Source organism: Magallana gigas, chromosome 5 (genome assembly GCF_963853765.1).
Source record: "Magallana gigas chromosome 5, xbMagGiga1.1, whole genome shotgun sequence".
Taxonomy (NCBI): domain Eukaryota; kingdom Metazoa; phylum Mollusca; class Bivalvia; order Ostreida; family Ostreidae; genus Magallana; species Magallana gigas.
In genome coordinates, this window is record NC_088857.1 from 44,208,512 (window position 1) to 44,234,560 (window position 26,049).

At 33.7% G+C, this 26,049-nt stretch overlaps 3 protein-coding genes and 1 long non-coding RNA gene across 8 annotated transcripts; 2 read left to right on the forward strand and 2 right to left on the reverse strand.

Annotated features, from left to right (window-relative positions):
• Nucleotides 1–266: 266 nt before the first annotated feature.
• On the reverse strand, nt 267–9,958 carry LOC105331207 (Bardet-Biedl syndrome 12 protein homolog). Of its 2 annotated transcripts, XM_066085748.1 has the most exons (11): nt 9,820–9,958; nt 9,596–9,674; nt 6,724–6,849; nt 5,775–5,976; nt 3,734–5,094; nt 3,128–3,275; nt 2,734–2,880; nt 2,275–2,436; nt 1,269–1,376; nt 784–946; nt 271–653 (listed from the first exon to the last, which is right to left on the reverse strand). In XM_066085748.1, the coding sequence occupies exons 5-11, from the start codon at nt 4,822–4,824 to the stop codon at nt 319–321; spliced, it is 2,154 nt and encodes a 717-aa protein (XP_065941820.1). In that variant the 5' UTR covers nt 4,825–5,094; nt 5,775–5,976; nt 6,724–6,849; nt 9,596–9,674; nt 9,820–9,958; the 3' UTR covers nt 271–318. The 2 variants fall into 2 exon arrangements, with proteins under 2 accessions (XP_011431610.3, XP_065941820.1); XM_011433308.4 differs by lacking the exon at nt 5,775–5,976 and having other exon boundaries at nt 267–653; nt 9,783–9,927.
• On the forward strand, nt 3,187–24,412 carry LOC117683926 (uncharacterized). The gene is made up of 3 exons (XR_010714273.1): nt 3,187–3,320; nt 22,822–22,906; nt 24,272–24,412. It is a non-coding gene; the product is annotated as an uncharacterized lncRNA (long non-coding RNA).
• Nucleotides 9,972–21,804, forward strand: LOC105331206 (UDP-N-acetylhexosamine pyrophosphorylase). 4 transcript variants are annotated; one of them, XM_011433303.4, is made up of 11 exons: nt 9,972–10,107; nt 10,909–11,225; nt 14,071–14,275; nt 15,275–15,450; nt 15,654–15,826; nt 16,707–16,900; nt 17,337–17,486; nt 18,048–18,239; nt 18,619–18,654; nt 19,494–19,563; nt 20,316–21,804. In XM_011433303.4, exons 2-11 carry the CDS (start codon nt 10,949–10,951, stop codon nt 20,415–20,417), a joined length of 1,575 nt encoding a protein of 524 aa, XP_011431605.3. In that variant the 5' UTR covers nt 9,972–10,107; nt 10,909–10,948; the 3' UTR covers nt 20,418–21,804. The 4 variants fall into 4 exon arrangements, with proteins under 4 accessions (XP_011431605.3, XP_011431606.3, XP_011431607.3 ...); XM_011433304.4 differs by having other exon boundaries at nt 18,054–18,239; XM_011433305.4 differs by lacking the exon at nt 18,619–18,654.
• LOC105331208 (telomeric repeat-binding factor 1) lies at nt 22,020–26,049 on the reverse strand. The gene is made up of 9 exons (XM_011433309.4): nt 25,855–26,049; nt 25,201–25,427; nt 24,981–25,082; nt 24,374–24,520; nt 23,814–23,866; nt 23,578–23,689; nt 23,303–23,354; nt 23,130–23,163; nt 22,020–22,587 (listed from the first exon to the last, which is right to left on the reverse strand). Exons 1-9 carry the CDS (start codon nt 25,988–25,990, stop codon nt 22,218–22,220), a joined length of 1,233 nt encoding a protein of 410 aa, XP_011431611.3. The 5' UTR covers nt 25,991–26,049; the 3' UTR covers nt 22,020–22,217.

The following is a 26,049-nucleotide window of genomic DNA, read 5'->3' on the forward strand; positions in this document are numbered from 1 at the left end:
TTCTTAATTAAGAGAATTAGTGCTTATAATCTGTTTATTACTTCATTCAAAATAGGACCAAAATTTTAAGTTCAAAAGGGTCGAAATACCGAGAAAAAAAAACACAGTCGGAATTTCTTGGTAATATGCACATCCAACAAAAATCTGAGGACAGGTCAAAAGATTAAACCCTTGTGTAGGGTAAAAATATCTACATGTAATTGCTAGGGTAATTAAAACCTTAAAACTTTACTCTCTCTCTCTCTCCTCTCTCCTCTCTCTCTCTCTCTCTCTCTCTCTCTCTCTCTCATATTGAATAACCAATTTTCATTTTCATTTTCAAATTTTTTTGAGAGAGTCTTTGATTCCAGTCACTATAGATATGTCAATCTGCATTAATGTCAAGGCCGTATTCATAGCAAAAACCCAGGCAGCCTGTTTGGTTGACACTTCATCATAACATTGTACCTCCTTTTCATGTCCGTGTGTATAACTATGAGAAGTTTGGGAGAGGGACTGCTGTGTCCTGGAATGTCTTTGATCCAGGGCTAGTGAGAGGCTGCTTACTAGCTGGGTCACTGAAAGACCACAACAAACATGATTCCGGTAGGCATGCAGAATCTGGGCGACACCCCTCATTACCTCACTCTGTGTCGTTCCGTCTTCCAATAACTCTACAAGATATCAAAGCAATAAACTCTAGTAGAATTGTCTTCTCTTGATTAAGTTTGAATAAAAAAAAATATAATACCTTTGATATATTTAGTGGCACCCTACTCCTCTACCTTTAACACCTTGTCTTACCTGCTTTCTTCAGGAGATCTCCTGCACAGTGCTCCTCTGTTTCCCCTCCCCCAGGTAACACACTGCCCCTGTCTAGGGCCCTGGACAAGGAGAAGGCACACCGCCAGAACTCTTGCTCAAAGCTGTCCCTGCCGATCTGGGCTGGGTGACTGTACACTACTGTCTGCAAATGTAAGGAAGTTCTATATATGCATGTATATAAAGCAATAAATGTTCTTATTAATGACTGGGTGACTGTTCTCTTTGCAAATATAAGAAACATTAATGTACAAGACAATATTAAAATGTATATGTACTGTTTTCCACTTAGATAGACATTATTTTGCTCCTATTACACTTCAATAAACATATCCCCCTAAAAAAAAAACAACCCACACTGTGAATTTATGATCAATAAATAAACCAATAGCTCTGCAAAGATATTCAGTTAGAAATGTAATAAACGTTGCCATTAAAGTCTTCTGAGAATTCCAGCCCTTCCTCACCTGTGTAGAGCTATGTGGGAGGAGGACACTGATGTAATGTCTATCTGTACCCCCGAGGCTCCAGTCCCGTGACAGGGGCTTCAAACTCAGGCCAGGGCATATGTGGAACTAATAATGGATGTAAGGAAATAAAATATCATTGTCATTACCATCTTCATCAAACATTTTCTTTAACACCTACCCCATTGTCAAAAAAATTCAAACTAAAGACCCAGTAGCCACATTGGTCACCTGACTATTTATGCATTAATAAGTGCATGAATTTCAAATGCATATTGTATAGTTGGACATCATAATGTATAATTCCTTTACCTTTTGTCTAAAGGTCTTAACTGTACTGTGTAAATATTGACAATGCTTTATATAGGTAGCTATTTCAAGGCAGCCATTCTATTTTCACTATGAGGGTTCTGACTTCTTATTTGAACATTTTTTATTTCCCTTTACTATTGAATGTTGTGTGCTAAGTTTGATTGAAAAGTGGCGAAGTGGTTCTAGATGAGGGGCAAACATTTTTATGAGTGTACAGATGATTATAAGTGATTAGAAAGGTTCCCTGAGCTGTGAACTCTGGTGATATCCAAATTGTGACTAAAGCTTAGGGGAGTAACGGCTTATATATCTCCTATTCAATTAATAATGGTCATAGTACTGGTAGAAAGTGAAAGTGAATCCAACATCAAATATTATGTACATCTGCAATAAAGTTCATTACTGTAATATAGCTTTTAAACGCACATTCATGTACCAGTATCTAACATGAACTTTGACTACTAAATAATTTGATGCAGAAAATTCAATAAACCAACTTTTATTTGCAATGACTTTTCTTTACAACTGTCTGGTGATAAAATGTTTTCCGCCATAAATTTTAGAACATCACATCTATGGTCTTTGAAAAATTAGGACATGTTTCGACTAGTTCAATGCGAAAATTCTCAGCAACTACGTTGTCTTATGAACATAGCAAAATTTTCTCACACACAAATTAAAGTTGGTTTTTTACCAGACTGATATCTGTTATGTAGGTTGCCATGGTTATTTCTGAAGCGACACAGATTGATTGAAGTGCGGAGTATGGGACATTGGGAACCATGAGGACGTGGGGCACCTGTCCCTGAAGCTCTTGGGACACTTCCCCTGTGGTAAGGACAACATCAACCTGGTGCTGGGGAGAGAAGGAAATCGCTGCAATCAACACTTCAAACTCGTAACCATGTCGGATCAATAGAGTAAAAAAATATCAACTGATGCAGCCAGTGGTGTATGAAATTTTGAAGAAGGCATACACAGGTATATACATAGAAAATAAAATCAAATTGGTGATTTATTTCAACAATACACCTCCTTTGTACAAAACATTTGAAAATTCCTTTGTGGTGAAATTAATTTTTTTTCTAATAACATGCATCATGTCATCTCATTGTACAAGTCATTCTCTGTAAGTTTCCTTTATGTGACCTACCTGTTGTAGAATCTGAATGACCTCCTGGCACCACGGCTCCTTACTGGAGCCCCTGTATTCCTGTGGGGTGAGGGAGGTGCTCACCTTCCCCAGGGTGGGTCTGTAGCCCTTGTGGCGGTAAGTTGGGGTGAGGTCCCCGTTAATTACCTGCAAACATATAGTTTGAATCAACATTTTCAAAGGATATACCTGTACAATTTATATAAAAGAATTTAACACCTTACCATTTAGCAAGTGCTTTCAATCAGTTTCTACGAAGTTTGTTGTAAAGATATTTTAGCTAATGTATTGAAATTAACACTTGTATTGAAATTTGAGAAAATCCATGCTTAGCCTACTTTTTATAAAAATTCTACACTATTTTTAAAAAATAATGAGGAAAAGATGTTTGTACCACAGTTCTGAGGAGTTGCTCCCCTTTGGAGAGGAGGGTCATGATGATGTCACTTGGGACTGGGATTACAGTGCCCTCTACAATAGCAGGATTGTCGGACAGCAACTGCCTACAGGAGGTCACAAGGTGTACACTGGACTCATTCAACCTGAACAAATTAAGTCAACTTGACCATCATGTAACAGTATTTTAGGTGGGTGCAGGACCTCCGAAAGTACAGAATTACAAATATTTTCCAATTTACAATCAATCATGATCTGATTGAGCAATCAAATGTGCTGTGATATTATGTCTGTTCTCTAATATTTATAAGCACAACTATCATGAGATAATTTTTAAAAATATTTACCGTTAAGACATGAATTCAATGACTACCATTTATTACATGGTATATAGGATTTCCGACAATACATTGCAAAGAGGTTTACAACAAGCATAAACTGTCCCTAACCCAGTTCATTTAAAGCACAAAACTCATGCTCCTAAAATACAAAACATTGTACGAAAATGTTGTGGATTAGCATAATACATCATGACTGTCGTTCCCAATTCTGATGTAGGTAGAAAATCTATCCATGTAATTATTTTAGCAACCTCGCTACTTACTTTAGAGTGTCTTGGTGCTGAGACTGTCTGTTTGCCACTTGAAGAACAACATCCATTACTTCCTCACAACCATGACTCAGTCCCCTAGCAATGGACTGGTACCCAGAACCACAATCCATGGACTGGTTCCCTGTAATCTCCTGGATTCCATCAAAAGAATTGCAATCCACCTGTTCTCTTTCTCGAACCAATATAGCATTTTTCTTCTTTAGGATTGGGGGAGATTCTTCAGACTTCTCGGATCTATTTAACTCCTCCAAAGTGCTATCAAATGTCTTGTAGTGTCGACTTCTATTTAAAACTTTTGATGAACTTGATTTTACCTTTAATTTAGAAAGCAATTTGTTCACATCTCTGAATGTAGAATGGTCAGAAGTCTTTTCTATTGTTTTGGGAATAAAAGGTTTTTCTAATGCTGCCTCTTTACATTGTCTATTTGATTTAATATCACATGTAAGTTCTCCTAAAGTTGATTCTATAGTTTTGAAATGTCTACTACTGTTTTTTACTTTAGTGAAACTACTTTTGATACTGCACATGTTTTTCAAAAGCTGGTCCAGATTAACTTCACATTTCTCTACAAAATGACAAACATTTCGCATTTCAGTTTGCTGACTATTCTCTGGTTCTGACAAATATTCCTTTTCCTCGAAACACTGGTCAAATTCATCATCATTTGAGCCCTGTATAAGCTGAAAAGTTTCAGGGGCTCTTGCCTTACTCTCAGTTTTCAAAGCACTGGAAATCAAGGCCTGTCCTGATCCTGTGGGCCCCTTATCATGGGACAACTGTGTTCTGGTAATAAATGATTCACTATGAAATGTACTTGATTTTGTCACTTTTGGAATATCAACAAAACAGTCCTCAAACTCATCATCACTACATTCACTGTCCTCTCTGGATTTTAATGAAGTGATCTGAACACCTTGTTGAATAACCTCATTCACTTCAACATCAAAATAATTCTTTGATTTACAATGTTCCTTTGCCAGGTCTCCTGGAGGACCATTTTGGCTGGTTCCTAAGGGCTCATCCTCAGTAAAGAACCAGTCCAGATCATCCAAATCCTCATCAATTTGCATGTTGGACATCTTTAGTTCAACTACAGGAATTTTGCATACATCTACTTCATTTTTTCTTAATTGCCTTTTCCATCGTATATCATCACTATTCTGATCATGAAGGGAATCCAAAAACCCATATAATGGTATACAGTCTGTCCTTCCCTTGTTTGCAGGGTGTTTTTCTGTATTTTTATCTCTATGACAACTCTGTATCTGGATTTCAATTTCCTTTGCAGCATCTTTGCAAATTTCAAAACTTGCTGTGAGATGACTCTGAATCTGGCAAGCAGGAATACCCTAAAAAGTTAATATATAATTTGAAACTTCAATACTTTGGTTGAGCAAATTCTTTATATATCAAAAGCAAACCCATTCGTATAAACTTGTAAATCTGCACCATTATTACTTATTAGGTTTGTTACTGACTGACTACAGAAGTATATCAGGTTGATCAATTTCAAAGAATTGGTTGAGCAGTCTATGAGATTGATCAACAGAATATATTTCTGTAGCAAGTCAGTAACAAACCTTTTGTTTTGTTTTCCCAAGGACTATCAAGTGAGACAGTTTTTTTTTTAGTTTTTTTTTTACATAGAACCATTTTAACAAGGCCTTGGGTTTTCAGTAGGAAGTAACATTTCTTCTGTCATTACAAGTTAAAAATGACGCTGGTTTCAGGTGAAATATATACAGATTGCATAATCTTAGCTCAGAAGCCAGATAACCCTTGTTGATTTCAAAGAACCATGGGTGAGTGGCCGGCAATGAAATAAACAGGCCTACGTCACATTGCTGTTTGACACAACTACCCGAAGTCCAAGCTCCTGTTCAAATGGTTCTAAAGGGATGATCTACGCAAATCCATGTAAAAGTGGCCTTACATCTTGTCCAATTTTACGCAATCAAACTCTTTAAAATTGTCATTTTCAGCTTTCAAATACTCTATGAAAATCTTCGCTGCATCATTGTTTACTTACAATGTAATGTTGATATTAAATTTTAAACATTTTCTCCCTTTCCTCTGCAGAGGTTTGAGCAAATCTCAATGCTGCCATTTTATTCCACTCCAGACACAACGATGTGGTTTCAATTCAAAGGGCAACTACTCTTACTTTAAAAGTAATTCGAAAGGGTAACTATGGTACTCCAAATATTTTAACAACTTATGGGATGCAGTTTCTGTATCAAAAAAGATGAAATGTTGAGATGAGTAGGTGAAGCTTTGGCCTGTTTACCGGTACATGTAAAAATGTGACTCTTGGATGCAAGTTTAACATACTTAATTTTGCGAGGTCGGTAAACGTGTTTAAAAGATAGTCTGAGGCAAGTGAAAAGACAATATCAGTAGTAAATTTTCTGAAGAATTTAATGATACTATTCTTTATCCACAGAATTTGTGTGCAATTAAGGTTATTCAGTCAAAGACTAGTGGAATTTTGTGTGCATCGTAAATTGCAGGTTTTTACTTGGGAGGCACTGTGGCTCCTAGATCCATCTGAACTTTTTCAGACCAGGAGCTACAGATCTCCAGCTATCCCAGTCGCTACGTTAAATATAAAGTTCGATAACTCCAATTTGTTTACCATCTCAAGATAATCTGCATCACTGATAAGTTTAAATAAGTTTTCTTTAATATAATAAAACATATATTTAATGGCTATCAGGACGATAGCAAGTTCTTTGTCCACCTCAACAATAACTATTTCCAACAGATTCCCTTCAGAAAATAGTTGCTGATTTGAAGGACAACAAACTTGCTATTGTCCTCATAGCCAGTAAATAGGTACATATACGTATATATATGTCAATTTAGTGGTATAACATAGTTCAGATAGAATCTGATACCACTTATCAAATGAACCTGACTTTTGCATAAGCTCTCTGGAAATAAATTAAATATGGATTTATTGTAATTATTAGTAATACCTGTTGATGAAGTGAACTGGAAAGTTTGTAAATCTCAGTGATGAGGTAAAGCAAAGCCTTCAGTCCAAAGCCATGCTCTTTGTGGAAAGCTGAACACACTGATATCACATAGTTCAAAATAGGGTCCTACAATAAAAAACCTGGTAGATGCAGTAATCCAGAAAAATTATTATTTTACTTTACCGGTACATGTATTTCCAAAAAGCAGTTCTAATAGTTCACATCTCAAAGATGCTGTAATCTCAGCAGAGATTCAGCTTTGCTTGATAGTTGGACTGATGCCAAATCCGACATGGTAAATCATGCATTAACATTCATTTGTGACAGTCAGTTAGACAACTAGAACTTTTTTTGTCTTCAACAAAAAGTAAGGGCTTTTCGACAGCCCCCCCCAAAAATATCTCTAATCTATTTCCAAATTTTCTAAACGCCTCGGTATAACCAGTTGCTTAGATAGGATTTTTTGAGTACTGCAGTGTGAAAAGAAAGATAACTCCAGAATTTAACAAGTAGCTACACTTCTGATTTTCAGAAGAATATTTTCAAAAAATCATTTCAAAGTAAGTATTCATTCCTGGGACGCAAAACTTGGTATGCCAAGAGTATTTATGCTCTACATTCTTGGAGCAAAGCGAGATAACTCTTTCAAAAAATAATTTTGAAATTTAAACAAGATGTGATCTTTGGGCCTTTAAAAACCCTTTAAGGAGTCAAAAAGTGGCCCTTCGGACCGTATTTTTTAAATTGTACTCTCTACTGTGAACTATAAGCCGAAAAGATTTTAAAAATCGGATAAAAAATAAAAAAGTTACAGTTGAAGGGCTGTTTTACACGATGGCCCCTGTAGACCCCTTATTTTTAAGAATTGTGTACCCAAAACTTTTTCCGGTCTGCGGAGTGTGTGTCTCAATATACAGATAAAATAGTGTAATATTTAAATGGAAACTTTTTGAGAAAACGAATGACGCGTGATTTTTGTTTAACATTGAAACTCCCATAGACGATTTTCACCGACCTATAAAACCGGAAGTAGTCAACATATTTTTACAAAACTCGGAATGTATGTTAATAACTTCCATCTTAATACCCGGTAATATTCAGGCGTCATTTAAACTTTTAAACGTCATTTGAATTTTTTTGTTTTTTCATCCCCCCTTTTCTGAAGTTTAGGGCTTTATATCTCAAAAACGGTAATATATAGAAAGTTGCTTACTCTTACAATTTTGTACAACTAGTTATGATAAATGTAATTCTAAAGTTTGAACGTTCTAGATTGAAAAATAATCAAAATATTGAGTTTCAATCAATTATTGCTATTTTCCTTGTAAAAACCGGAAGTACCGTAACCGGAAATCTGAAACCTTACATTTCATAGAATGAAAAATTTGCTATAAGACCGTTGAAAAATTGTATCAATATATCTTCCAGTTTTCAAAAAATCGCTTACAGAAATCTGTCGAGAAAAATAATAAAATAATAATAAAAAAAGACAAAAACAATAGGTCTTTTCGACCGAAAGTCGAAAAGCCCTAATAATTGATCACTCTCTCCAGAGATCTCAATTAATTGGTAGAGCTCGATCTTGAATACCATATATATATCTAGGGGCCCAGGTTCAAATCCCAGTCTTGTCCGGCATCATTATTTCTCCCATCCCATTACATTTGATGCCTTGACCAATCCTTAGAACTGACATTCTGGTTAACTAGCTCCTGTTAGGGAAAAGAACCAGCTAGTGCATGCCATGTTTAAACTTCAAGCATCTTCGCTAGCCAAGGGTTTTCGGTCCACTTTGCTCCCCATAAACCCTTGGCGGATTTCATTGCGAAAACTCGGTGATGTGGTGGCGCTATCTAGCGAGCAACTTGAGTTGCGCCCCTTGCATATTTACATTTTAATCGAATTAAACAACGTGTTATATACACACTACGGCTTAATACAACTTGAAAACATGTTGACTACCGAATATCGGAACATAATTAAGGATGCTATTAAATACGAATTAAGTTATAAACTAGGGAAAACATGGGATGTTTTATTCATAGTGTTTTGTATGGACCTGTACCAGGAGTGAAAAAGTCGCGATTTATATCAAAGCTTTCATGTCATTAAACCAGGTATCGTTGTCGTAAAGAAATAAAATAAAATAAATCTCATTAAACCTTTTTAAAAAAGCAATAACCATAAGCAGGAACGTATATACTAACGGGATGGGCAGCTTCTACATTCGCCATATTTACTTCCCATGCTATCACGCGAGCCTTGACAAATGTGTAGAACTATGTTCAATCCCAGTAAAATATATAGGTTTTTTAAGCGATCTGGTTAGACCATCGTTGGCGAGGCACTGTAGTCGAGAACTTGTGTCTCAATTTGTTAAAAGCACCAAATGATTTACCAAAGATCACACCTGTGTTTTCTTTTAAAGTTTATATTTACAAGCACTGCGATTGGATCAGCTACTCGCAGCTGCAGCCAATCATAAAACGGAGCTCGTCACCGAGTTTTCGCAATGAAATCCGCCAAGGGTTTATGGGGAGCAAAGTGGACCGAAAACCCTTGGCTAGCGAAGATGAACTTCAAGGGGAAAGATCAATTACTTAAGGGGGAAGAATGTGATGTTCAGGCAGGTTTGATTACCAGTGCCAGATAGCTCAGTTGGTAGACTACTGTAGTTCGAATCCCGGTCTGGTCTGTCGGTTATCAGTTCTCCCATCCGGTTAATCGGTTACTCATTCTTAAGTAAACTACTTAACATTACAATCCTACATGTACACGGTTTTGAAAATATACACACACTCGTACTGATGAGAATAGGCAAAAGTAAATACACATGTGCAATGTATATTAGTAAATAGAGATGTCAACATACCTGTATTGTTAAATTCTGTAGGATCAGTCTGGAATCTGTCAGAAACAGATGCTCGTCTTCTGAGATTATGCAGGTTAACCTGAAACATGCTTAATATAGATAAACATAAATCCTTTATGACAAACATAAGCAAATGCAAATATATGCCAAAATATCATAAAACGCGATGAACGTAAACTACCGGTACCTTCTCATTTTACCGTGCAAATTCGGTATTTGTTTACCTCGGTTTTTGACCCTTGACCCTATCTTAATTCTCGGGTAAAATCACTATATTTTTCTCCGGTATAAATGCTTTTTTTGTCGTCCAGTTGTCCAACTGTAAGCTATGTTATTAATGACACACACAAATGTACATAAGATATCGTGGCTTATTATGTTGCATTAGTTTCAGGGTTTATATTTCATAGCGTAGATACTTCCAATTTCGTCGTTACACGTGTCAGTTCCGGTAAACAATTTCGTCTGCAGAGAAGGCCGACTTGGAAGTAAAAGTTGGTGTACTGGAACAGGTAAAGTTTTGCATTACATTTTTTTTTGGTCTTTTTTATCTGTGAATGTTTAAAAGTCTGATAAAAATTGCAAAATCGAGAATTACCGGAGTGAAAATGATTGATTTATAAATAAAACATTTGAGACATAATCAGATAATTGAAACTTATTAACCTATTTTCATATATACCGGTAGATATTGTGTATGACAGATCGTTATCCGTATAACGAAGGTGCGCTACGGGAATGTGACTTCAATTAAATGGCATCTTCAAAGGACTGTATTGCAAACACGAAACACCCCTTAATATATTGAATTCCTATTTCACTGTGAAAATTTTCGTTTCTTAGAAAATTCCGGAACATGCACGAAATTCTTAGAAATGGTCAAGTTGCAGTGCATTTATAAAAGTTCAGCAGTAAATCAATAGGATTAAAACCTGTTCTGCACTTTCTTTTTTGAATAAAATACATGTACAACAGTTGATTAACCTACGCTAAATAAAATTGTGAGATGGTATTCTAACAGTTATCATCATTTATTAGGCTACTATATATTTAATTAATTAATTGTTATTGAGAGTCAAAGATCAAGTTGACACTTGGGATTTCCTGTGTAAATCTCATGTGATTACCATTAGGTTAGTATTATCAGTATTTTTGGGAATAGTATTCTATGTTAAAATATTAAGAGCTTATGAATTTAAGAGATTTTAATTTGTTTATTATGGTGTATTATACAATTTTATAATTAGTTGTTTGGGTATCAGGCTTGCCACATTTTCTTACATTTTCATTATACTGAAAGTTTCTGTTTCAAGGTTTCTTTGAACTTTTTCACACAAACTGTCTACAAGTGACATGGATGTAGAAGGACTGAAGTCACGCCTGGCCGAAGCTAACCAGGAACATCTGATGAAATATTGGGATCAACTCTCAGATAGTGAAAAAAGCCAACTCTACAATGAACTTAACCACCTGGACTTCAAAGAAATCAATGGATTCTTTAAATCTGCAATGGAAGACCTAGCCTCTGCCTCAGAAAAACTAGATGATCTCTTGGAGCCCCTGCCCAAGGAGGTGTGTGGCCGAGTCGTCAACACGCAACAGGAGGATCTACTTCAGTATGATGTAGATGGTATGTATATGATATCTGAAAGTTTTATAACTTAGGATACCTGAGAGAAAGGTAAAAAGAAAAAGAAAAAGAGAGAGCATCTTATAATTTATATATCAGGGCTCTACTGTAATTAACTAATGACCTCAATGTTTGGGAAAAGTAAGGTTTGTGCTAGTGCTCTGTAAAGTCTAAGAGCATGTGTCTCGATTGTGATGTTTTATCTAGCTAGCTATTTTAAGTCCTTATAGTTGGACATATGCAACTGCAAAAATTATCCATTTTGAATTGACCAGCTGCAGCAAATTATAATAATTGTAATAAATAGCCTAACAGCTAGGAATTGACTCCCTCGTTTATTCTTAGTTTGATTAGTGTAATATGTAGGTTTCATATAATAACATTTTAAAGCCCTTTTAATTAAATTTCATTCGTAGCTTGATTTCATTTACTACAGTAGAAGACAAATCTTGTTAAAGAAGAGGCATTCAGTTGATATTCAGTATGAATGTTAAGCTTGATAGTAAGATTTTCATATCAAAATTTTATATATGTATGGTAAATAAATAGTTTTAATCTGTTACCGTTATCAGTAAAAAAGAAAATCAGATCACTTCCTAGTTTACTATCTTATATTTATCATTGTTTATATATAGGTGCAGATTTTATTGATTTTTTCCGATTACAGAAACCTCAGCACTCTTTGAATTTGCACTTGTCTTATTATTTATTGCTTGCCATGTCAGCATTTGAAAACATTTCTTCTCTTCCTGGTTCCAATGTAGCACACTAAGAATGTTTTGCAAGAGTAGGCAATGTCAATAGATTTAAGGTTTGCGTTATAGTAAAATAATTTAAATGCCATGTGCAGTCAGCACTGCCATGTTGTAATGAATACGTTTTACAATCAGAACCAAAATTGTTTTTAAAAAATTTAATTTTCAATATTGCTTGAATTCTTTGCATTTTGCATGTTACTTATGGTTTAAAAATAACCAGGAGTTAACGAGAGAGAGAGAGAGAGAGAGAGAGAGAGAGAGAGAGAGAGAGAGAGAGAGAGAGAGAATCTTAAGGGTGATGGAATGTTAAAAAAGAGGAGATAAATTGTATATGTCTGATATTAATTATATTTACATATACATTGAACATTTAATTGTCACAGTACTTTTAGATATGGAATTGATAGGGAAAACTATTATAAGTTACATAGTTAATCATTCTTTCAGTTTTAGAATATTATTTTTATATGATTAGGCCAATTCTGAATGCCAAATTTAGCCATTTTATAGCAATTTTAATTAAATTCCATTCTAAGTAAATCATAAAGGATTCTAGAATGGAATTAATTATGCGGTACATGGATATGTAGCATTAGCCCTCCTTGATTGCCTAGCCAGTCATCAATTCCTGTGTTGGGAAGGTTTTCAGACAAAATAGCCCAATTGTTTAAGTCTGTGAAAGGCACAAAAAAGTTTACCGGTAATACCTTGGGAATAAAGATTTTACAAACAAAAGGAAAATGACGTGATGTAGTGTTCATCAGCAGGTAAACGCCAAAATTGGTTTAGCTAATAAACCTATGGATCTGAGGGATAGCACTCCATGCATGCATATATTATGCAGTATTTATGAGCTGTATATTTTCTTCAACAATATCATAATGTCTAATAAATGACCTCAAAGTGATCATGGTGATCATGACCAGACACGAATGGTTAAGAATCACCCTATAACCTTCCTCAGTTGTAGAAAACTTCAAACATAAAATGTACCTATTACATTGACTAACATTAACGGTTTTAATATTAAGTCTCGGTGTTATGTATAATGTATACTTCACCGGTTCACTTGAGAGTGTTTGAGGATGTCCAGTTTTATCTACTTTGGGTGGGTGTATGTCAACAAGGTTATCAGGGAGCTTACGCTGACGACTGTTTACCGTGCCTCATGTTCAGTCTTATTACTGGAGGATAAGCAAAATTTACAGCTCATCAAACAAAGTGTGACATAAATCAAGACCAGTTTATTTCGGGTCATTGTGAAGCCGGGGGTGACACAGACTTTTTGATACAACAAGATATAACAGGACATTTTGTGTCTGGGATCTTCCTTTAAATGTACCGTCTACGCCTGTCACTCGATCCATCAGCACGCACATTCTAAGCACCAGAACAACAAAATCTTCAGAATTATCATTTCTATAAAAATAGATGACCTGATTATTATTTTTGACATAGTTATAAACTTAGTTAAATACTATTATGAGCCATAAATACGCATTGAGGCTGATGCTTAGCCCAGCCCAATTTCCATGGTGCTAAGCGACTGAGATTCATAGACTCCCCCTGGATGGGACACCAGTCCATCACAGTTTGATTGCATAAGCTGGTACCTGATTCAGTTAGGTAGACTTTAATGTACAATGTAGATAAAGTGCCTTGTCTAAGTTTACAACACACAACATCAAATGACCACAGATGGATTTCAACTAGCTACTGTCCTTAAACAACCATGACCACTGAGCCATGGGGTCCACTTGTTATATTGTCATAAAAGAAACAAATTTAAGACCAAGCTTTATATACTATTAAATATAGTAAACAGTTACCTACATGCATGTTTATAATTTACACTTTTGCAGTACAGTACATATAATTTTTTTGTCAATGAATGTAAGTGATCTACATGACATGCAATGGTAATTCACATGATTAAATTATGATTCATATATATTAAATCTGCTATTATGATTTAATTAGGTATGATTTTATCAATGACAAATTTAATGAAAGAGATAAACAGTTACTAGATAACATATATAATAATAATTTTTGTTTCATTCTTGAAAAAATTGCTATCTTTACAGGTCTGACTGAAATCGGAGAGAGTCGTGTGGCTGTTCTACTGTTGGCTGGTGGGCAGGGAACCAGGCTAGGTGTCCCGTACCCCAAAGGAATGTACAACGTGGGCCTACCCTCAGGAAAGACACTCTATCAGTTACAGGCTGAGCGCCTTCTGAAGCTCCAGAGGCTGGGGGAGGCAGTGACGGGAAGCAGTTGTAAGATACCTTGGTGAGGATAAAATTGTGTGTCACTAGTTAAAGCCTTTTATTGATAATTGGAATCTTAGGAAACCAATGTCTAAATGAAAATCCCCCGGGAATTGCAAATTAATCACAATTTCTTGGGCTTTCTGCAACACTCGGGGAAAACACCTCAGATGTATGAACATCACTGGATGTTTAAATTTTATACAAAATGGAGTCACTCCCAGTCAATTAAGGTGCCTCACTACACCTCGAAATAGTTTCTCAAATCAGCAGAAAATTACTTGATTATGATAGAAACCATGATGGATAAGAAGTATATATGTCAAATAGGCCAAAAAAATGACCAATTTAGATAAAAAAAATGATATTTTCAAAAATGTCATTCAGTAAACATAAACAAAAGCCCAAGGTGGATTCGAACTTATGACCTGCGGTTCACAAGCCTGATACTTTAACCACTGAGCTATGACGATATGCATCTGAATCGATTGATACAAACAGTTTAACAAAACATTTAAATCGTCATCTTGTGACGTAGTGTCTTAAAAAGTATAAGTATCGGTGTAGTGAAGTACCTTAAAGCATTAGCTATGGAGCCTTGAATGTTTCTTCTTTTTTATATTTCAGTTTATATCATTGAAGTGATTGATGCTAGGCTCTAATTTCAGCAGATTAATCATTGCCCATTATTTTAAATACAACAATATTTTTGAAAAAAAAGGGGGGGTTTGGACTCATGGACCCCTACATGATGCATCTGGGGTTGTTTTTTTTTTTTTACCTGCCAGAAAGTCCAAAAAGATGCAATTGAAAGTGAATATGCAATATCAAGTCTCAATCAAATTATTAGTTTATTACGGTGGTTAAATAATTTTATTTTTACTTCGCAACATTTCATTCTACACAAAATTCTTACAATGCCTTTTCCTTTATGGTACATTTGATCCCAGCTTCCTTGTACCATTACATTGGTAATTATTATCAATGATTAGCATTAATTGCATTAGTACTTCATTATCAGGTATATTATGACCAGTGAGCATACTAAACAAGCCACTCTGGACTTCTTCAAGAAGAACCAGTACTTTGGTCTTCAAGAGGAGGATGTGGTTTTGTTTGAACAAAGTCTACTCCCATGTATAGGATTTGATGGCAAAATCATCCTAGAAAAGCCCCACAAGGTGGCTCTAGCTCCAGGTAAGGTTACAATTCAAATTCACAGTAATAGATGTGCAAGCTATTGATACCTTGTTTTTGATTGTCATAGTAGGGTAATTTTGTATTTTACAGTTAATAACTGTGAAGAATTAAATTTTTGATTTTTAAAAGTGGTAGCGTTATTGCTATACATGTATTGTATAATAAATGGTCAAGGTTGATTTGATATCTGTGATCAATAGATGGCAATGGAGGCTTGTACCGGGCTTTGCATAAAAGTGGTGTACTGAAGAATATGGAGGCCAGAGGGATCAAATATGTCCATGTCTATTGTGTAGACAACATACTGGTCAAAATGGCTGACCCAATCTTCATTGGATTCTGTATGAGCAAAGGAGCTAACTGTGGAGCCAAGGTATCTAATTCTGCTCATTGCATCTAACTCTGCTCTTTGCAGACTACACTTAAAAGGGCATAGCTCAGTCCCCAAACAAATAACATATCATTGTCTAAAGCTCATTATTGAAAACCCAAAGCAAATCTTCCATAGATGCATGTGATGAAATGAGCCAACTCTCGGAGCTTCATTGCTTTCATGAATTTGTTTTCATTTCACCAGTGAAAAAGTGAAACTCCTTTGTTTTTAGTATGCAAATGTATGAAAAGGAAAATTTATGTTAGGAAAACATGCAGTTAAGTAATTTCCCGTATATACTTGTATATGTATATACTTGTATATGTATATACATGCTTAAGCATTATGGTCATTGGGGAGATTTCCTTCACAAAAATGTGAAGAACTTAACCAGAACTCTTATGAATGTTTCATGTGAACAAAGTAAGTCAGTTGGCTCAATTTTGTATATGGTAAGCATAAAAGAGATTGGTCATTGGTTTCTGTCACTTTTCTACTCCCTTTCAATTCAATGTGAGATTGAATTATTTGAATATATATGTTAACATACATATATCCCAAGCAAAAGAACTGTCTTGTGGTATGTTCACAGATAGAATTTGATTGAAAGAAAGAAAATTGATGACCTTGTACTTGCAAAGAGAAAAAAGTTCTCTCGAGGAATACATGGTTAAAGGGGAATAACTCTTTATACAACAAAAAATTAGAAATTCAGAAACTAACTTGTATGCAAAGATTTTATCCCGTTAAGTACTGGATAAGTCATAAATTTTATGCAAAATACAGTTTGGTATTACAAGTAATTACCAATAATAAGGGTAAAAGTTTATCTTGAAGAGAAAACTATCGTTATGTATACAAGTTCTTCATATTTTTGCAGGTTGTAGAGAAAGCATTTCCTACTGAGGCTGTCGGTGTTGTTTGTAAAGTAGAAGGTAAATATCAGGTTGTTGAATACAGCGAGATAACCCTAAAAACTGCAGAGAAACGAGATGCTAACGGGAGGCTGATGTTCAATGCTGGCAATATCTGTAACCATTTCTTCACACTGGACTTCCTGAAGTTTGTGTCGGAGTAAGATTTTTTTTCTCTCTCTTGTATTATCTTCAGGGATGCAAAATCTTGCTGCAAAAGAAATTCATTCATTGTTTAAATCACCAAGTACTCTAAATTTTTTATTATAGTAATATCTCATTAATGTCAATGTCCCCAAAGTTAAGTATAAATCCTGTTAAATAATAACAGTTCAAATTCAACGAAACTTTATGAGGTTCAATTAAGTTTAGGAAAAGCCAATATATTGTTAAATATATATCAGTCTTTAAACAAAAATAAAGAAGTACATGTAATAAATGCATGAATGTGTAAGTGTGTATTATTTAAAGCATAAAAACTTTAGAAATATTTCAGAAGTATTTGATACATGTATTTTATACACCTGTATTTACCATACATAAAGATGCTTGTTTCTGGTTATTTAATCATTATTTTTTATTTTATTTTTTTGCAGACCAACACAAGAAAAACAGTTAAAGCACCATGTTGCTAAAAAGAAGATTCCTTATGTTAGTGAAGAAGATAGCAAAGTCACATTAAAACCTGATTCTCCTAATGGCATTAAAATGGAAAAATTTGTCTTTGATGTGTTTCATTTTGCAACGTAAGTATCTAGAACAGCTTCTTATTGAGTAAACATATTTTAAAAACTTCTGTAAGCCCTTTGTACTTCTTAAAAAATCCATTGCCCAAAATTTATTTTCTACGCCACCTATTATTTATTTTGTACTTATTTGATATTAACGAGTAATACATATTTAAACAATTTTCCATGATAATGTAAAACCAGTTAATATTTTGAAGTTACACTACAGAAATACCTGTATTTATATAAATATGATCACACTATTTCTTATATGTATATATGAATCATTTTTTTCTCCATATTATTTTTCTTTTGTGGGTATGTATAATTTTCAAATTTGTTCATTGTGTTTACTAAAAATGCGTTTAATTCTCCAATGAATAAATGACGCATGATATATATTTTTCCTTGAATTATGGCATGTTGCATTTTTGTATAATCAATCAATATTTTCCCTTTGTTTTGCATGATTGAAATCCCTCATTCTGTCGCCATATTAACTGTGATGTTGTTGTTACTTGTGGACTATATCTCCTTTGTTGTTTCCCCTTGTTTTGTTTGTGGCTTTCTCTTTTAATGGGACAGGAGTTTTGCTGTATGGGAGGTTATCAGGGAGGATGAGTTTGCTCCCCTGAAGAATGCGGACACCGCTGACAAGGACACTCCCACCACGTGTCGGCGCTCACTGCTCAATCTCCACCACCGCTATCTCCTGGCGGCTGGGGCCGAGTTTGTTGACAAAGACGGCAACCTCATCCCACATATACCCAGGTAAAACAGGTGCTAGACATCAAACTGTTATAAATAATTATTTGATTAAAATTGCAAAATCTTCTTTCATGATAATGCAATACAATTTGATAACAAACTCACAAAGCACAGTTGAATTTTATTTTTGAATCTCACTTCTCACTTTTGCTTAACTTTTATTTACCTGTAATAAACTTGTGCAAGACTGCATGGGTGAATCAGATTTCACATAATGATGCTTATTTTGTTTAGAATAAAAATCTTCAAATGTTTACCTGTAATGTGCACAGACCTATATTTCATTTTACGTAACTTCCTCCTACATTACTTACAAGCTTAGTCTATTCAACATCCTTTGCATGACCTTTGTATTATGCATGTGTTTGTTGTCTGTTGATAGTCAAAAGAAAGGAGAAGAAAAAGGCAGTGGAGATCGGTTTGTATTGTTGATTTTCATTGTTTAATATAGTAATGTAATATCTGAAATATAAATAATTGTTACTTTATTATATAAATTTTGATTATCTTCCACTTGGAATTATGGGGTTTATTTTAAATAGGCATTACTTTTAAATTTATTTGATACATCTAGTCATCTACAAGTTACAGGAATTTGTTGTCACTACCATCCCAAGAATATTTCTTAACTTTAAATTTTATCACAACTTATACTCATATTTTTTTTGGCTTTTGTTTTTTGACCAGTTATAATATACTAGGTTACGCTAGAAATTCTCATTTTTTGATAGCAGCAAAATTAAAAGTAAAACACTATATTTGTGAGGACTACTCATGAAATATTACAATATGTATTATTATTAATAGATCATTTAAAACTGTAGCTTACTATTATACTCATTGCAGTTTGTTGTGGCTTATGTTGCATTAGAAGACTGAACTTTGTTTCGATTGATTTCATTAGGAATCAAATTAAATTTTGTAGTATATATATCACATAAGACACAGTGATTGAACCTCACAAAAATCTGGTTATACCAAATAAATTTAACAAACACCATTGTATAAGTTTTCATTTCATTTTCATTTGTACTACATGAACTTGATTGTAAAAAATGAACAAAATGAATGTTATGAGGATGACCTCAAAAGTTTTTTATTGCATTGAATTGGAATTTTTGTTATACCATTGTATTGTTATCATTTATTATGAGAACCGAAAAAGGCTTTGCCTAAATGGATTATTTTTTTGTTACTGGTGTCATATAATACTGTATCATGTTTCAACACTCTAACATGTATGCTTATATTCTATAGTCAAAAAGGAGAGGATGAAGCAATGTTTGTGGAGAGTGAGATCTCACCCCTTGTGTCGTATGCTGGAGAGGTAAGAGTTAATGACTTAACATTCTATTGCTCCAATAAAGGTGTAAAACTGAAATCACAAGGACTCTAACGTGTATGTGTACAAGCAGTCTAATCTGGACCTGATTTAATTTGGTCAGTTTTCAAATTACATTTAGAAATGTTCAAGAACAAAATAGATCCTATCTCTCCAACTGAATTTCATATCTTCTATTATAACTAACCATTGAAAAAATGTTACAACCATGTAGAATTCATCAATACAATTACTTAGTAATACTATGGTAGATTATGGTAGAATTTCTTTTAAAATCAATTTATATACATTGTTATACAATATAGGAAGAACAAACAATATCTCAATGATGAGAACATTTATCAAGATGCAGGTCTGAGATTCTTAAAACTTATAAAATAATAGTAGAACTGTCTTTAATATTGTAAAAATATAAACTTGCTTTAATCACCATCCCATAACAAAGGTGGAATGGTATTTGTTTACCTATACATGTTGTATATAAAGAATTAATTGGGAATAGAAAAATAACTGAAGGGAAAAAACACACATTATTCAGGTGATAAATGTAGCCCATAGGCATCTTCCAAAAACTAGCATATTGTTCCTTCACTAAAGTCTTGTTTTTTTTTAATTTATAGGAGAGACTTTTCAGTTCCAGTAAAATGTCTTAGAGTCTATATAACTTTTGAGACAAGTTCATTTGGACATGTTGGAGTCGTTGGTTACTTAGCTAATTGAATAAATTCATGTTTCAGGGTCTTCAAAAGTTGGTAGAAGGTAGAAAATTTACTACTCCTGTTCATCTTAGCCAGGACTTCACTATGGATGAACCAGAAATTGTAGAGGGAGAGTGGTGAATGTAGCGGGGAGAAAATTCACGAGAGGTGTAATATGGAACCAGAAAACAGCTTCAGAACATGACATAGTTTGAGTCATTGATAATCGTACATCTTGCACCCCAATTTATGATTTCTGTGCTTTTTTTATGTTTGTATTCTGGAAACCCCAACCATGGCAGCTACTGTACCATTTTATTTTAGGTGTTGTCATTCCAAAGGAATTAAATTGAAATGTATTATAAGATATGAAACGAAGAGAGGTTTACACTGCTGTACAGCATGCATTTTCATTTGTAATAATCTAATTACATGTACTGATTTAAGGAAAACGTTATCATAAAATTGTTCATATAATTTTTGTACAACCAAGAGACAGTCTGAGGCTGTCTATCAAATATTAACTACATGGTAATCATTTAAAATTTGATAAGAAGATCAGGTCAATACCAGAATTGTGAAATTCATGGTCCCAGGGACAAGGCTTTGATGTTAGGGTTGGAACCTAATTAATGGTTGTATGGTTAATATGCATTAATTCTTTAAAAATCTTTGCTCTTTTACTATCTGAACAGACCAATTTGAGTGAATGCTTATGGAGACTAAGGATACCTCCAAATAAACATGTCTTTTATGGGCCAGGGGATTTTGTGTTAGGGTGGGGCTCTACTGGTCGTAAAGTTAATATTGAACAATTTTTTTTCCAAAACTTCCATTTAAACCACTTGACATTTACATGTATGCATAGTAAATGGTTATTTGTGAGGGGAAACCTTTACCAAAATCATGTTGGTTTGGGGTTCAGTTGCAGAGTCATAAAACATTCTTCTTTATTTCCATTTTAAGAATTCTTCTCAAATGATTGTTCAAGTCCTTTGGGTTGCTTCTTTTTTATTGCGATAAAAAACAATCTATTGTATTTGATTATTAACATCAGTTTGTTTAACTGGTTATCTTGTTCTATAAGTTAAACTTAAAATTTAACTAACTTATTAAGTTGAACATTTGTTATAAGAATAGAAAAACAGACATTTGCATGAATAAAGTATTATTATTTTGTTTTACAAGAACTGTGACAAGACTATGTATTGAATGTTTGGTATGTAATCTTTATATACATTCATGAACTAATTTTGTCTTTTGGGGTATTATTTTAACCTATTTGTGTAAATCTTGTTATTTTTTTAATGCTGTTACAGGACCAATTTGTTAGTGATTTTGGTGCATTGTACATTGTTACCATGAATTTATCTGTTTTAACACTGAAATTATCATGACTTATGTACATTGGACAGTATATTGAATTTTTCATTACCTACATGTGTGAAATAAAGCAAATATGTACTTAATAAAAATATTTTAATATCATGAATGTATTGAACCTACTGTATTGGTTTCAACAAATTTTCCATGTATTTATTGAGTGGAGATTTTAATCTTTCCCGGTAAATAAGAATATTCTATGTCAATTTTCTCCTTTAGTATATTCGGTTATATATTTTAAGTGCTTGTTTATTGGCATTACTTGCCTCACAAAATTGTAAATTTGTAAAGATGTGTTATGTGTATATGAATATTTGTCTTGACATTTATTAATTTCTTGATAGAAATAAAACGCTGGAATCTATCATAAAAGTTTAATCTTATTTTAAACAACCATTTTGTAAAATACATTAAAAAGTCTTTAAAATATCCCCTCTCTCTTTTCTTAAGAGCTTATTCAGTCTTAACTTCCCATAATTTAAGAACTGCTCTTCATTTGTTGTTCGTTTTTACAATAAGGTTGACAATTTTATTTACTACTTGATAATCTTTTTCTCCTTATTTTTTAACATCTCCAAAGAGCTTTTTCAGTCTGTTGATCTCCCCTGTCTTGAGTATAGTTCTCCATTTGTCCTTCAGTTGTACATTGGTTCTGTATGTCCTCATGGCATTCTTAATGCGACTCCAGTTTCCAATGCCGAAGATCTGTACCGCTTGGTAGAATTCATTCACTTCAGCCTCTAACCATGGGTTACGGAGCTTTCCTGGGGAAGGAAGGGATTTAGTGGGGGACTTTTCATTGAGTTTGGGTTGTAGTTGTGGCAATTCAGCATTCAGAATTACATATGGATTAAGATTGCTATTTTCCTGAACTCTTGATGCCAATGATGTATCCATTCTTGATTCATCAACTGCCGCATGTTTCCTCCTATGTCAAACAAAACCCAGTTTGCATGAATTTCAAGTATGTAAAGGTGTTATGCAGGTATGTTATTTCATTCAACTGGCATGTTAATATTTGAATGAAATGTAATAACATTTTGAGTGTGGTACATATAAATAGCACAAAATGCCTACAACAGTAGATTTTATCAAGATGTAAATTTGCAAAGGGGGATAACTCAATGTTCATATTATAACTTAACAAAGATTTCTTCTCTAGTATGACGATAAAATCAACCATCAGAGCAGCATTTGTCCTAATGCAGCAGTGCCTGGGAAACCAAACATTTGGCCTCCCAAACCTGGTACATGCATAATTATGTATTTATCTTTAGATGAACAAATTAAAATCCTTCAATGTCAACATGTCAATTAAGGGACACTTCTGTATTCTAGTGGAATAAACCCACAAAAGGATTTTAATGAATAATTAGAAGTACATTTATGAAAAAATGGAAAACTAAACAAGCCAGATGTTGATATGAAATTCTCTGTCTCGCAAAAAAATAAAAGTAACTTATCACTTACTTTTTTGGACTGCATTCTTTTGTTGGTGTTGATGCTACAAAAACAATGGATTTTTTTTTTTTACATACATGCTTACAAAATATACAGTAACAAAGAGTAGTATTTAATGTAGTTCTTTAGAAGATTTCAGAGGATATTACTATATACTAGTAAGAGTATCAATAATATCTTACCTGCATTAGCGTTGATGTTGGTGTTTGACTGTTTCTTTTTCTCTTGATTTACCTGAAACAGGTTTCAAAATAGTGATCACAATTGTCATATACCGGTATACACTGTATGTATACATATACATGTTAACTTACATGTATATAAACTGTATCACTATATCCCAAAATGTCATAATGATAAACAAAAGTCACTTGATTGGTGACTCCTTTAATTCAGCAGAGTAAACACGATTCTGATTCTCTATCAAGACTACATGACTTAAACACTGAAGCTTTACCTGTTGTAAATGTTCTTTTAGAGCTCTCTGTTCCATGAAGTTTGGCCAAGAACTTTCTTTTGATACACCCATTTCATCACAAACTTTCATCAAAGATCCCAAATTCACTCGCCTAAAAACAGATATAGGTCACAGTCAATTATATAAAAGTGTGTTTGCACTGCATGTATTATCTGCCTTGGGCCCTTTTTGTTCCAATTAAATCCACGAGTGCATTAGAAACAGTTTCAACATACTTGTCTCTACATATCGGGTCAGCAGTTGTATGATCTTGTCTACTCTCTGCCATCTGTAAAAATAACTTATACTGTAAAAACGGAAAACAAAAGAAGAGAAAACCAGAGCATAAAAAATTGTACTTGTATGACTTATGAGAATATCTGATACAGCGTGAGAATTACATAGGTGTATGGCCATCATGAGACTACTCAGAAAACTTTAACCTAATCCAAAACATTAATCTGAATTCAGATTAGATTCAGCATCAAGGCCAATAAGTACCCTGAAATTCACCATTCATGCAAATTTAGTTATGTCGGGACCTGTTACAAGTTAGATAAAGGAATTGCTTCAAAACCACTGATACTGTTACCAGGGTATACTGTAATGCAGCATAAGCTATTACTTGACTTTGTTTTGGTGAGCCATGAATTACAATATATCTGAGATACATGAGCAACTTTTCTGCTTGTAGAATTTGATATTTTTACTCAAAAGATGTGCATAGGCAGCAAATGAACATTGAGGAATAAATTGAGGAAATTCTCCTCTCATCCTCGGAACAAATGAAGCATACCTTCAAAAGAGACGGTTTTCCTGTGTTAACAAAATGCTTCAAGAAATTCTGGGCTTTCAGCAGAAAATCATCGTATTCATGTGATGTCAGTAAATGATGTTGTGGATTTTTGGTCTTCAACATTTTCTGGATTTCTTGTTTATTGTGCTTTAAAATACAAAATGAACAAATTTGAGTAATGTGTCATGCATAAAATTTTCCTCTTTTTTTTTTTAAATCTAAGGAAAAATAAATGCTGATGTAAATAATATCTGGTAATCAATTTTAAGGTTTACATTGCAATAGATATTATATACATGTCTCAAATGAGGCAATCTTTTTGAAAACTGAAAGGCAAGGTATGCATTTCATAAAAAAAATTATTCAATAAAAGGGGCACAACTCGCAGTAAAACAAAGGATTAAATAATCTAATTAACAAAAAGCTTCAATTCATGAAAGTATGTTTAGTGGTTTCAAAGAGAAGTTGTACAGATGACTAACTGAACTGTTTCAGTAGAATGGTGTATATTATATTCGATACAATGGTGATTCAACTTTTTTAAGATTCATTTTGGCTTGACCAAACGTCAAGCTTCCCTCACTGTGCTGTAGTTCCATAGTCTCACCTCTTTGTCTTCTGCCCCTTTATCAGCGCTCGATGAAAACTGGCGATTAAAAACCTCTTTTGCATCATCAAAATTGTTAGCTCTACAGCAAACATAAACAGCCTGAAATGATTAAAAATAATATTTTCAAACAGAAAAGAATATCAACAGATTAATTCTATTAATAAGACAACACAATTTTTAAGGTGAACAAAATGCAACCTAGATATTTTCTCCCTACCTCCTGCCTCATGGCCTTTAGAAAGTCCTGTCCTTCTTTGTACAGAGGAGGTTTGATGTCTTTGATAAGAATCTGCAAGACTTCTGCTGCATCCTCTAGGACGGTTAGTATAGAATCCTCATTGTACCTTATCATGTAATTCCTCCCATCGTTCAGTCGACACAACAAGGACATCAGATATGACTGTTGAATCTCTCTCTTTCCTGTTATTATCTGCCCAGCTATCCCTGTCAATAACACGTGTAAAATGGAATATTTCACGACGTATTCTTAATTTCAAGAATTGGAACCAAAACTCTACCTTTTTTTAAATTACAAAACAGTCTAAATTTACTATCTTGTTAGCAAAAAAAAAAAAAAAAAAAAAAAATATATATATATATATATATATATATATATATATATATATATATATATATATATATATATATATATATATATTATGAGCTTTAATTTTGATATGATATCCCAAATGAGATACTGCATGGTTACTTATCTCTCATTAAGGATATCATATCAAAATTAGCTCATTAGGGAAATTTATCTCAACTTATTACGATGTAAAATTCTATTTTGCATACTACAGCATTTGTTTCAGTTTTAGACAACCAATCCTTTTTCTAAAACAAAAATATATATATATTGTATATGTACATTGTATAAGGTCCCTGTTATTGTTCCGATCAACTGTTTTATGCTTCACGAAATCATTCCAAACCACGAAAACTGCATATTCCACAATCCAACGGGTCACTGTCTGTTGTTTTTCATCTAAATCTGCGGTAGACATGATAATGAAATTTATTACATTATTTTAAAAATAACAACTCTCGCGGGAAACTTTTATAT

Coding starts and splice junctions, on each gene's coding strand:
- LOC105331207 (XM_011433308.4), bottom strand. Junction 2,881..3,127: donor AGCAACTCCTCAGAACTGTG/GTACAAACATCT, acceptor ATATGTTTGCAG/GTAATTAACGGGGACCTCAC. Junction 947..1,268: donor TCCCACATAGCTCTACACAG/GTGAGGAAGGGC, acceptor TTACATTTGCAG/ACAGTAGTGTACAGTCACCC.
- LOC105331206 (XM_011433303.4), top strand. CDS start 10,949: ATGGATGTAGAAGGACTGAAGTCACGCCTGGCCGAAGCTAACCAGGAA. Junction 14,276..15,274: donor AGCAGTTGTAAGATACCTTG/GTGAGGATAAAA, acceptor CTTCATTATCAG/GTATATTATGACCAGTGAGC. Junction 15,451..15,653: donor CAAGGTGGCTCTAGCTCCAG/GTAAGGTTACAA, acceptor TGTGATCAATAG/ATGGCAATGGAGGCTTGTAC.
- LOC105331208 (XM_011433309.4), bottom strand. CDS start 25,990: ATGTCTACCGCAGATTTAGATGAAAAACAACAGACAGTGACCCGTTGG. Junction 23,867..24,373: donor GAAAACCGTCTCTTTTGAAG/GTATGCTTCATT, acceptor TTATTTTTACAG/ATGGCAGAGAGTAGACAAGA. Junction 23,690..23,813: donor GACCCGATATGTAGAGACAA/GTATGTTGAAAC, acceptor ATCTGTTTTTAG/GCGAGTGAATTTGGGATCTT.